At 27.3% G+C, this 14,207-nt stretch overlaps 1 protein-coding gene and 1 pseudogene across 1 annotated transcript; one reads left to right on the forward strand and one right to left on the reverse strand.

Moving 5' to 3' along the window:
* Window positions 1-1,689: 1,689 nt before the first annotated feature.
* On the forward strand, window positions 1,690-12,139 carry LOC132917791 (uncharacterized). Its single transcript, XM_060978689.1, has 2 exons — window positions 1,690-1,903; window positions 11,463-12,139. The coding sequence occupies exon 2, from the start codon at window positions 11,486-11,488 to the stop codon at window positions 11,987-11,989; it is 504 nt and encodes a 167-aa protein (XP_060834672.1). The 5' UTR covers window positions 1,690-1,903; window positions 11,463-11,485; the 3' UTR covers window positions 11,990-12,139.
* LOC132917790 (uncharacterized) lies at window positions 8,277-11,586 on the reverse strand (annotated as a pseudogene).
* Window positions 12,140-14,207: the final 2,068 nt, after the last annotated feature.

Here is a 14,207-nt window from a genome sequence, read left to right on the forward strand (position 1 = left end):
TACAATAGAGAATAGAATATATTAACAGTTAAAATAATAATATAAACTTAATAATAATACTTATAAATTGATAATATTCTATTTTTAATTTTCCTAATTGTTTATATTTACACATTTCAATACTCACTTAATGATTTGTAGATTGTTAAATAATATTTCGTATGTACTTTCTTAATTTGTTAAAAAATGCCTAACAAATGTTTTGTGCCAAGATACAAAACTGGTTATGTCAGTTATAACAAAAAGTTAAAAGTAGAAAATAACCACCCATTTTATTTCGTTCACCAAAGGTTAGGTAAAACCTGCCAAATCTTGTCAGGAATGTTATACCATGTTGTGTGCCCCAGATTATCATGAAGTAAAAATAGAGTACAAAATAGAGAAAGATTACTAGAACTGAAAACTCGTGGTTATTTACTTGTACCATCTAAAGAACTTTATGAAATTATTTACAAAGTAATATAATAATATAATATATAAATATGCAAACACTTTGCATAAGTACAATATATTTGTATATTAACTAATAATAATTACCTTTATTATTTGTTTTAGATCAGTGTTTCCCAACCGGTGGTCCGTGGGCCAGTCATAGGTGGTCCGCGGTACCTTTCTTAGTTTTCTATTAAAAATTATTTTTTTTTTTTTGAACAGCGAAAAATATTTTATTTTACCGTAATATACGGTTATCTTATCGTTGTTTCTGCCGACGACCGATAAGTATTTTCCACTTTTATAAGTGTGTAGGTATCAGAGTAATAAATTATACTAATAATAATAATAATAAATTTTGTGTATTCTTGTTAATGAGCAAAAAAAAAAAAAAAGGTCTTCCTAGTTTGTGTAAAATTGAGGTGGTCCGCGACCTATAAAATATTGTGGAAGTGGTCCGTGGTGGTAAAAAGGTTGGGAAACACTGTTTTAGATCGAAGATGCAATTTTTTCAATAATTGTAAAAACTAAAATACAAAAAAAATGTATGATTTTTAATATTAGATGAGCTAAGGGCAGACAATTTTAATATTAACTTAATCGGGTGTGATGAACATAAAAATGTGTTGACCAAAAATATTATTATTTTTTATTTACAATTAAGAATGTTTTTTGTATGTTATGCAGAAAACGCATAACAAGAAAAAAATAAAAAACAAAAAAATTTAGCGAAGCAATCTAAACTCTTATAATTGTGTACATAACATTGTTAAAATATATAATTATATAATACAATTTCCTTAATTGAAACTATTTTAAATGTTACCTAATTAAATAATATAATTACTTAAAAATAATTCTTACGTGGTTAATATTTTAAATTTTGAAGTAATAATATCAAAAACGACAGAAATATATATAATTTTTGATATTTTACATTAAAAATAATGTATTCCCAATATAAAATCCGGCATTCGGGCAAATGGTGCCTGACGCTACCTGCATGAGACATTTGTATTACCAAACTGCCGGGATAATTTGCGACCGGAGTATTTACAAGTGGTGTTAACTTATCTTCTCTACATCGGGCTGGAAGTATCAAGTAGTTAATAGGTAGATAGGAAGTAATCAGAGATTCATGGTGCTGTAGACAGGGCCTACAGGAATAGAATAAAAAATTACTGTATTAATACCTATTTTTTCTCCCACCTATAAATGTTATATATATGTTGGTACATCGTCTGACCATATCGTGTCTCAACCTTACATTCCATTCGGTACCGGTATTGGAGTTATTGTATTTTACGTATAAGTACCTTGCAACAGTGGAATATCCTACGAACGTGAACTACGGATAATTATAAATAGTTTCATTGTGTCGTTTGCAGTTGAATATTATTTTACAGTATTGTGCGTTTTTACGTCAAATAAGATAACACTACTATCAAGGCATCATTGCATTTTAACTGTAGTAAGTACAACCTATATTGGAACAAATGCAGTTTAGTTCCCACACGATTTTTTCGATTTTATTCTTCCCAAAAAGTACCTAATAAAAGTAATATTAATACATAAATAAATAAAATGGCTTAATTCACCACTAAGGTAGGACCTCGTCTTGGTGAAATTGGAGTTTCTAATCATCTATACATATCAGGTTTTAACATTTACATACATTAATCATTACACATGTTTGGAAAGAAAAAATATAAAAACAAATAAACATATATACAAAAATATTAATTATTAAATATAATATGAATAGGTAGTGTTGTTTATGCTAGTACGAGTATAGTGAAATAAAATATAAAAAGAAAGTTATCAGTTTTCATAAATTTGATTATTTATCCAAATTTTAATTATTTGTTTATATTTGCTATACCTATGTTTTGAAATTTAATATGATTTGTGGAATATTATTGAGTAGTTCTAGTCCTACTTTAACAAAGTGTCTGCTTGATTTTAGAGTTTTAAATGTATGAATAGCAATTATATTATTTGTCTTACGTATATTGTAAAATTGTGGTTTAATTTCTATTAATTTGAGTTTAAAAACATAGTATAGTGCATTTCTATGAAATAATAAAATTATTGAATATTATTGACTCTAAATTCTTTGAATAGGTATCTTTTTGGTTTGTTTAGGATTATTTTAATTATACTCTTTTGTGCTATTGAAAGTTTATTATTTGCTACTGTACCTAAGCTACCCCAAGCTGTATACCATATTGTAATAGGGATTGGGTCATAGCAAAATATACTATACGTAATGTTTCTTTATTGAGTATTTTTCTGGTATTTATATAGAAATAATTAAGTTTTCGCATTTTAATAATTAAATTATTTACATGAATGTCCCATTTTAAGTGCTAGTCAATAATGATACCAAGATAGGGTAAAGTATACAGTTATTGGCATTTTAAGCAAAAATTGGGTTTCAAAACATTTTATCATTAACTTATTAGTGATTGCTATCTTTATTCTTTTTAACCTCTTTGATTATAATCAAAATATTGTAATCTATCGTAATTTGCAATCAGAATTTAAATCCATTTAATATTTATATAAATTTTTTTAATACCTTTATAAAAAATGACCAAAAGTTACAGTTATTGGCACTACAATTCAATTATTGATTTTTAAATTTCAGTTATTGGCACCCTCTTTAAATTGTTTATTTAATTTAGTTAATTATATTATTTAGGTAGGTACATGCTTATTAGTATATAATAATAAAAATATACTTGAATAAGGTATATTTAGTATTTACCTATTATAATTTAATATACAGAATGTATAGCTAAAGGTATACCTTCTAAATCCAAATTTAATAACAAATTAATTAATTTAACACATTTTATAATTATTATTGGAAGGTAGCTATTTAAATTAATTACATATTATACTTAATAGCATATTATACTTAATAGCACATTATATCTGAATACCTATTGTTTTGTAACATTTACAATGTATTTTTTTTTAATGATAGGTACCTATGTATAATAATAAAAACAGTAACATAAAATCAATCACAATTTCTTTTTTTTAATAATATAATAGTTAAAACAGTTAAATAAAATCAATCACAATATCTTTTTTGTGATAATATAATAATAAAAACTAGAATAAAATTAAATCAATCAGTTTTTTTGTTGTTGTAATAATAACATAATATGTATAGAGGTATGTGAATAAAAATAATTAAACAAACAATAACAAATTCTTAGTTATAAACAATATTAAGTACTTACCTAACATCAATTTAAAATGAAATAAAAATAAATACTTGAATGTCATAAATCCTGTTTAAAAAAATAATCTAAATCTTCAGTCTTTTAGTTTTCATTATTGGCTTAGATCTTTTTGGCACACATTACAAATGAATAAAACTGTTTCTTTTAAACCTAGATCACAGTATTCTGAAGAGCTTAAACATTTTAAATGGTATCTGTGTGAACAAAACTCACACTCAATGCCAGTAAAAGAAATAGTTATAATATCATTACACTTTAAACAATTTCCTTTAGTCATATAAAAATTACTTGAACTAGAATCATCATTATCCAAATCACTGGGAGTAAATGTTGAGATCACTTCATTTGAAAGACTACCACTTGTAACAGTTTCTATTTTTTTTTAATATTGTTATTTTTAAAAATATTTAGCACAATAGCTGGTTTATTTATACCACGTTTACTTACAGTTTTTAAATTTGTTTTCTGAGATTTTGTTAATTTATTCTCAAGTTTTTTTTTTCTATTATTATTTTCTTTTTCGTCTTCTATATTTTTTTTTTACTGCTTCTTTTTGTTTATACATACTTTGCCACATTTTAGAAGATAATACAAAAGGAACTCTTTCACTGTTTTGTTTTCCTTTGTGTTCAGGTGTTTTTGGCCATATTAAACATGAGTCTATTGGTGATATTTGTAGTATTTTTTTCTTATTAAATGGTGTAACTTTAAATGTTTCTTAAGATGGTTGATCGATTGTATTATGAATGTCAAAATTATTTTCTGCAGGTATTAAGTTATAGGTGTTTTCCTCTAAATGAAAATTCCTATTCTCTATGGCTGTATTAAAATTAGATCCATCATCAACAGTATTCAGAACATTGTGTTCCATTGAGTATTCTATAGGTTCATATTCTGGCAGTAATTGTTGTCAATTTCAATATTATTTTTAGATCTAATATAAATAGTATCTTCATTTACTTGAATAAAATCCTGCTCCATCAAACAATGTTCATTATTTATTTATTTATTTATTTAATTTCATTTCATATACATATGAATACTGGGCCCCACTGAGATGACTCGTGTGGGGGCCCAGGAGTTCAAAAATATAATAATTACATACAAATTACAAGTATAAAGTTAAAACAAAAATATATAAAAAGAAATAAGCGTATGAAGATTTAAGGTGTATACAAATTGAGTTAGGTAACTTATAATAGAATTAACAATTGAAAATAAATACAGAAATATATTATTATAAATTTAATTCGTAAGGAGAATCCAATAGCCACTGTAGAATGTTCCTTTTAAATAAGTTTATTGGGAGGTTTGTTATATAAGATGGTATTTTATTATATAGTTTGGTACCAATTGTTTCAAAATATCTGCTTGTTGTGGTTTTTTTACTTTTTTTTATGTAATAATGATTTTTTGCGTATCTAGTGTTGGCTCCATGCGTTATTGGTTGCAATAAGTTATGATTTTTTATGAAAATAGCTGTTATTTTTAAATATATTTTTTTAATAGGAAGTACATTTAATTCAATATATAAGTTTTTTGTTGGATACATACGGTCTTTATTGAGTAATAATCTTATAATTTGATTTTGACATATTTGTAGGTGACTTATAGTATTTTCGAAAGCACCACCCCAGCCTATTATTCCATATGAGATAAATAAACCTGACGTATTTTTTGTAATTCTAGAACTTTATTTAAATTTCTTAATATATACATCATTTTTCTAAGTTTTCTTCTTAATTGTTCAATTTGGTTTTTCCATTTCATATTGCTATTTATTTTGATACCTAAATAACTACGTTATATTCAATATTTATTGAATCACAAAAGCAATTATTGTCTAGTGTGCAGGGGTAATTATGAATTTTTATTTTTGTTTTAGTAGGTAGTACATTTTCTATTAAGGCATGAGGGACAACAAATGTTTTTTCTAAATTAAGAAATAAATTATTTTCAGTTAACCATTTTTTTATCAATTTTAAGTCGGTGTTTATTATATTAAATATCTCATCCCACGAGTCACCTATACATAGCATAACTGTATCATCTGCATAGCAAATTAGTTTACTTTTTAAGGGAAGTGTGTGAATATCATTTAGCTGTATGTTGAAAAGTATGGGGGAGATGACTGTTCCTTTCGGTACACCACATTTTACAATATTTAGTTAACTGATAAAATCATTTATTTTGACACATTGTTTTCTATCACTTAAGTATGAACAAAATAGTTGTAGAGCTTTATTTCGTAATCCTAATTGTTCTATCTTGTGTAATAGTATGCTATGATCAATAGTATCGAATGCCTTAGCAAGGTCTAAATAGACCGTAGCACATTTTTTACTATCATCTAAGGATTTATAAATAAATTCAGTCACTTTAGCGATGGCTTGATCTGTGCCTTTACCTTTTTGGAAACCATATTGTGATTGATGTATAATATTGTTTGTATCTAGGAATGAAACAAGTCTATCTTTAGTATTTTTTTCAAATATTTTTGCAATATTTGAAATCATTGAGATTGGTCGATAGTTATTGATTAAATTTGTTTCGCCTTTTTTGAAAATTGGTGTGACTATGGACGTTTTGAATAAATCTGGTACTGTTGCCTTTGAAAAACTAAGATTGAAAATATGTTTTAGGGGGAGGCTAATACAAGTTTATTCTCTTTTAATAATTTGACTGTAATACCATCTAAACCAGTCGAAGAACCATTATTTAGTTTTGAGATTTGGTTTATTATTTCACGTTCATTTGTAAGTATAAATTGATCAAGAATAGGCTTATTAGGGGTGTTATTATCTATAACAGTGGTTACATTTTGAATTACATTTTGTTGATTTTTTAGTTTAGTGAGAAGATCTGATGCTACATTAATAAAGAAGTCGTTAAATTTATTTGAGATAATTTTTCCATTTTCCTTTACATTTAATTCAGTACCATTATGTAGTATATTATTTGTTATATAATTTTGATTTTTACTTCTACCGATAAAATTATTAATTAATTTCCAACACATTTTGGGGTTTCCGTTTGCTTTTTCTATTTCCAATTTATAATATACGTTTTTGGCATTTCTTATTAATTGTGTGACTTTATTTCGGAAATTTTTATAATATTTTTTTAGATTGTCATTAGTATTATGTTTTTTTACTTTGAGGTGAAGTTGATCTCTATCCCTAATTGCTTTTATTAACTCAGTGGTCGCCCATGGTTTGATTTTCTTTAATTTCGAAGAAATTTTAATGCTAACAGATGCTAATTTTACTAAGTTGTTTAAAATATTAATGAAACATTTGGTAGCTTTATTTACATCAGCGTGTTCTAAGATAGTACACCAATTTTGATTTGATATTAAGTTTGATAATATTGAGTAATTTATTGTGTTGATTGTGAGAGGATCTGGTTTATTTTTTCTATTACTTATTAAATTTCCAATACTAAGAAGTATTGGATAGTGATCAGATATTGTGATTGGACAGACTATTGGTTTCGAATATATAATTGTCTTACTTTTCATAAAAATATGATCGAGGCAGGAGTTGGAAGCATTATACATATTTATCTTTCCAATAATATCTTGATTTTTTTCTATTTCAGGAAAATTCATAACTATCTTCCCAAGACTATTTTGATTTTTTTCTAAATCAGGCAAATTATCTATTTCATTATTTGGATATATTTCAATATGGTCTTCACGTTTCTTTTCAGTCTTATTTTTTATCAACTTGTACAATTTGTATAATACTTCAGATTCTTTAGACAGAGTGGTTGTTTCTGAAGTATGGTCAATATTACTGAATTTTGTTAAAATTTCAGAACCAACAACGTCACAAAATGCATTTAGGTCCAAAATTTCATTTGACAAATTATTTGTAAAATCAACTGGTTCAACTAAAGCCTGATCTTTACCAAGACATTTATTAAAATTAATATTGTGAGGATTCCACGGATAAACCCCACATGCTTTAAACCCATTTTTTAAAATATCTGGATTTATAGTTTCGTTAATTACTTTTTCTAGTATTGGAGAAAAATCTTTCTTAGTTATTGCAGTAGTTATAGAATTTTTTTTTCACCATTTAAAAACTCCTCTTTTCCAACCCTCTTTTAGAGGACAGAATGCATCAATGTCAGCTGGTTGAAGAATTCTTGTTGAATTTGGATATAGGGCAATTAATATTATTTTAAAGTCTGTACATAGTTTACTAAGCTCATAAGTAAGATGACTTTTGTGGCCATTGACAAATAAAATACGATAAGTACAACTTATATATAATAAACCTTGTATTAAATTTTAAAGATTTTTTGGATAGCCAAAAATCGGCTATCCAAATTTTATCGGCAATTTATGAAAAAAAACTTAGAAAAGTCGAAAATTTCAATTATTTACAAGTAGCTTAAAAAAGGTCAAAATATTTTGAAAATTTAATCGTAAATAGATAACCATGATAAAAACATTAAAACATAAAAACACAAATATTTAAAACTGAACAAATTTTAAATTAATACAAATACCTAACTGGTTAGCCTACTAAGTTATAACACTTACCATTTTTTCCCATCATTAATAAAATTCACAAAATATTATAATATTAACAGTCTAATATAATTCAAATATAAATATTAAAGACTATGTTATGTTTACGCATATAATCCCAGATATTGGGGTGCCTTCCAAGTTGTGATAGTAACATTGAATGAAAAGATTCTAGATAATTATTAGTTCGATTATCTGACATAAAAAATATAATATAAAAAACAATATAACATATGTTTACATAAATATAATGTAGGTGACGATTTATAGAGTGAAGAAGATTTCTTACCCAAAAACAGTTATACATGCTGCACCAATTTGATTAAACCAAAAATTTTGATTATATCAAATTAAAAAAACTTGCAATCGTTCTGATATCTCTTCGATACCATTGGCATATTCAATTATAACATTAAACCCTTCAAGCATAGTAAATTGACACTCAGGCTGTATTTCTGCTGGGAGATGTGGTAAAGCCAATACCTTAAAAATAATACAAATAATAAAGTCTAAAATGAGTACCTATCTAGATAACTTATTAAATTACCATTCTCAATACTCAATGAGCCTCTGGACTATTCTCAAATAAGTTAAAAACACTATTTAAAGTTCTCAAAGTATTGAATAACAGCCTGTATATAAAAAAAAATACATACATAAAATATATTTAAAATATAAATACAATAGTAAATTTATTATAAAATCAGAAGGCATAAAAACTTGACAATTTTGAAATTTATTAGCGTATTTCTTACTTGACAGTAGTGAAACCAGCATCCTTGCAGATTGCTTTTGTTAAAAATCTTTCTCACAGCATTCATTAAGGCTCTTTCATAATCTGTAAATATAGTCAGTTGAGCATAATTCAATGGCAAAACACTATAAACAATTTGGAAGAACGATTCATATGTTGCTTGTGTCATTTTCGAAGTCAGAGCATACACCATTGGAAAAGTCTAAACAAAAATATTAAAATAATTAACTTAAACTATGCATTAAAAGAACAAAACAACTTAGTTAAATGCATTAACTTACAACATTTTTAAAAAGTACATGAAAGGTCAGTAGGCAACCTTTATTAAACTGAGGAGGATGTTTTGGTACCGTTTTAAAGGTTCCGTCAATTCATGCAATTTTGACAGATTGAAGCTCATTTTTATACTTTTCAATGGCATCAAAATTAAAAAATACTATCCCAACAGTTTCTCCCTCACCTTTAAATAGTTGTTGATAAAACCTAAATACATATAATTGATTTAATGAAATTTTAAAATATTTTCTTTAAAAAAATAATAATTAGTCCTATCTTACCTTAAAGGTGGATGCTGCAGGGTTGATGCATATGTCGTATTATTTAAAATAACTGCCAACTCTTCAATAGTGTCTGGATTTGGTGGACGACGACTTTGACGCATTCTTTTTACACTTACTTGAGATTGGAGAAATGTATAATTTCTTGCACCATCTGGGTTTCTATAACATTTAAAAATATGACTATATTTTCTATAAAAAAAGTTACATATGCCAACTAAATTTAACTTACGTAATTATTTCATTGTTATAAATATTTCTTATCGAGTTTGACATTCTCGGATTCTTCCAGAACTTATTCCTGCCATCCCGATACTTCTCCTTAAATGGACCATTGGAATATCAACTACTGGTGGATTATGGTTATGGTTTAGATTAATCCTTATCCAATTCTCATTCATGTCCGCACATATAAATGCTGTAGTTGGACAAAATTCAGCTCTATTTTTTTTGGTTTTCACATACCAAATAACTAAATATTTAAAAATATAAACAGATAATATAAAATCTTTATTTTTGACATATTGCTGCACTTACATTTTATTGTTCCTGCTATTATTTTTATAATATCTGTCAATATTTGTGTATATATCCTTAGATAGGTGTGCTAATGCATCCTCGGTTCCGATATTTTTTTTGAAACCATGTTGTGATAGCGGTAGGATTGAATTTTCTTTAAGGTATCTTAAAAGACGATTTTTTATAGCCCTTTCAAATATTTTTGGTAAAACATTTAGTAGTGAAATTGGTCTAAAATTATTAATGTCTGATTTAATACCTATCCTTTGTGTAAAAGAGTTATTACAGCTATTTTGAAGGAATCTGGTATGATACTATTATCTAGAATATTAATGAAAATATGAGCTAGAATGTCTGCAATTGATTTTTTTATTTTGTTTATTGATATTCCGTCTTTTCCCGGGGCCGAATCGCCTCTCATGTCGGAAATAATTTTTATAATTTCTAATTTAGTTATTTTCCTGAAGTATAATGATTGGTTATTATGACTAGGATATGGTGTAGTTGTAGTAATACATTGTAATTTATTGGCCGGAACGCCGCCAGGAACACGTTATATAGTGTTTATATTTAATAGTGTGTGTAAAAAATGTTTCACTTTTTTTTCGGTTAACGCATAGTGTTTTCTAGGAACCTAACCAGAACGTCAAACTTAGGTATGGACTAGAGATTTCTGTTATTGCAGACTATAAATTGCACCATTTCTTTGGTTTAAAACAGTATTTTAGAAATGTATAATAAAAATGTAAGAGATCAGGTAATATTTTTAATTTTAACTCGCCATATATTTACCAAAATCGTCACTATCCACACTATAAGATTTATTTTTTACAAAACAAGACTGAAGTTCTATAACCAATTATAGTTATTCAGTTTAAACATTATTATTTGATTATTAATTTATATTACAAAAGCAAATGGTTTTATGTATATTCAATTTTACAGGGCTAGACATTGTTGAAAAATTCATTGATTTTATTAACTACTCTGAAAGTCGAAATATTCATCTCTTAGATTTCTTAAATGTGAATTAAACCATATAACGTTAAATTGGTAGCTTAGTCTTAAAATGGAACTATTGTAATGTCTGGAAGATTTAATGGTGTACAAACTTTAATAAAATGTAAATTTTCATAAGTAATTTAAACAAGCGTAGGAGGATAGCCCTATATGGGTGTATGTCGTTTATGATCTATGATCTATGCTCAACCTTACCCAAATGTACGCCCATGAATTATTACTACACCCAAGGTAGATATTTATCCACCTTGACTACAGTTCTTGAATTGATTTCCATTTTTCCAATAGAAATAATTGAAAACAATTTGTATCTATCAACTTTGATTGTTAAACCATGTTTTTGTTCATATTATAATATATTATTTAAAAAATTTTCGTTACAGACGAAACTCCAGATATTATTATTATGTCATTACCTTCTTCATCAAGTGGCGATTTGAGTCAATCATCAACAAAGTACCATTCAAATGAACATCAAGAGACAATTGACACCGAGAACCATGAAAACCACAATAGTTCCAACGATGGTAGAGATGGATTGCAGTCGTTGGACATATGGCGCACGTGCCCGGTGGCATTGATCCGATCAGATCCGGTAATGCGCACGATTTATGATAGGGGTTTCATATCCGGATTTTATAGACACAACTCGAAGCAGTCTGTAGTAGTGTCAGTGATCACACCACCGACAAAATCAACGGAAACGTCGGAAACTGCGTCAGAGATAATATCTGCGGGCGCCGAATTTGAGTCACCGTCAGAAGCGGCAGTAGTGACCAACTTATCAGCAGTCGATTTGGCGGTCGGGTCGGCGTTTGATAACGCTATTGAGTCGGCCTTGGACAGCGCAGTACAGGCCGCAGAAACCTCGATGCGAGTTGCCCTCATGGTCCGAACTAAGCCTTACTAGTTACTACAATAGTTCAGTAACAGATAACCGAAACATATAGAAGGTCCTAACATGAGTTTATACCTCGTATATAATTATTATATACATAATCCATAAATAATTATTTTGAGTTGTACCGTAACTTCGATTAAATTATATTATACTAAAAAACATACGTTTTAGTTAATTTAATAAAAAAAAAATTTACATTATATATAAATATGCATGGAATAGGAACATATGGCGATAATTTGCGGAAATGGATACCAATTATTACCATATATCAGTGGCGGCTCGTGGTGTTCAAAGTAGGTGGTGTGCAATTATTTAAAAAGTTGATTAAACAAAAAAAATAATCAGTTCAAAATATAAAAACGGTGGTTTACAAAATCGCTGGATGCGCTGCGGTGATATCTTTCACCGTGTGTGTGTTTATCGCGTGCGACCGCTTGACGAGTGTGCACTGTGCAGTAGGAGCTGCACACCAAAGTCACATATAATTGCCGATTCCCCCACTCGAAAACTAAACGTATTTTACACAGAACGGGCGGTGTTCAGACTGAGCTGCACACCAATTGATGTGTATTTGTTACATAACTCAATTAAATTTTAAGAGTATAATAATAATAAATTGACGTTTTTGTTTTTAAAATTTAATTTTTTTTATATAATAAATACCTAAAGTTTAACAGATATTGTATTAAAATTAATAAATTAGTATACATTATTATTATACATTTTTACTATTATATCTATATTAATCTATGTGGTGTGCGCACACCTGCACACCTAGGCACGAGCCGCCACTGCCATATATTATGCACCTCATTAACACCTAGAAATGTAATTAATGTAAGAATAGTTGGCGTAAGTGGTGTAATAGCCCGAACAGTAGTGGTTGGAGTTGCAGGGGAAATTAACAAGCTATACGTAATTCGTGTTGTGTGAAATTATGTGAATTTTTGTGAAAATGTGTGTATTATTTAAATTTTAAGTACCTACAGTGGCAGCAATTCTATAGTAGAGGTGCACCAGTCGCTACACTTTTAATTAGAGGTGGGTGGGGTGTGTTGTCTATGTAACTTTTTGTATGCAAATGATACAGAATAATACTTTGGAATATTTTAATAGAATAATAGTAACTATTTTTTTTTTTAACATGGTGAATAAACTATTTAGTAGATGGGATGTTATATGGATGAATATTATTGAGGGTGAGTGGTTACTTCTTATGTTTCGTTACACCTATATTTTTAAAGATAGCCGCCACCAAGTATCTAATATACTACACGAAACTATGAGATATAGTCCTTCTGCAGGTCCATGAAATGAAAATATTAAAAAAATTATCGCAATTTGTGCGAACATCTCACGATTAATATTACCGTGTAGTGTACTAGTGTGTAATACAATAAATAAAGTAGCTTGATAGCCTGACAAGAAATAATAGGTATTCACTGTATTCTTTATAGAATAAATGGTAGTTATTATAGAGCTGTTGTATAATATTATATTATTATATAATTTGTACTGATATTAGAAATATAAATATACATATTATAATATAATATTTAATAATCAATAGCCTTTCTGGCTCAACGCGGTTTAAATGTAATAATAATACAATATGATATAAAAACTCACGGTTTGAATACCACTGACTGGCTATCTGATTCTAGCCTAAAATAATAAATAATATGTACAATGACAATACGAATTATAACACAATATTTAATAAAGGAGCATCATATAAGTAAATAAGCGTAGCATACTCGTATATAATTTATATATTATATATTAGGTAATTTACACAACATATTTAATAATTACTAGAATAAGAACCCTAGATCAGTAAATCATATATATATATATATGTAATATATGATATAGGTAAAATAAGAACAATAAAATAATATACTAATGACGATTAGGCATTGAAAAGTTAATTTAAAAAAATATGTAATAATTAATAATTTTAATATTTTTAAACCACTAATTAAAATGTACCTATGCCTTTTGTATTTTGTATTAATTTTTTAAACAAAATGATTTTATCAACATGGAGAAATAATTGAACAAAACTAAAAATTAAAAATGTCAAACTATAATACATCCATAGTAAAATTATCTTTAAACATTGATGGATTACCAATTTCTAAAAGTTCCAAGGCATGCTTTTGGCCCATTTTAATATCTATAATAAATAACACCAAATTATCTAAACTAATAAACTAATTAT

This window comes from Rhopalosiphum padi, chromosome 1, assembly GCF_020882245.1.
Source record: "Rhopalosiphum padi isolate XX-2018 chromosome 1, ASM2088224v1, whole genome shotgun sequence".
NCBI classification, from domain to species: domain Eukaryota; kingdom Metazoa; phylum Arthropoda; class Insecta; order Hemiptera; family Aphididae; genus Rhopalosiphum; species Rhopalosiphum padi.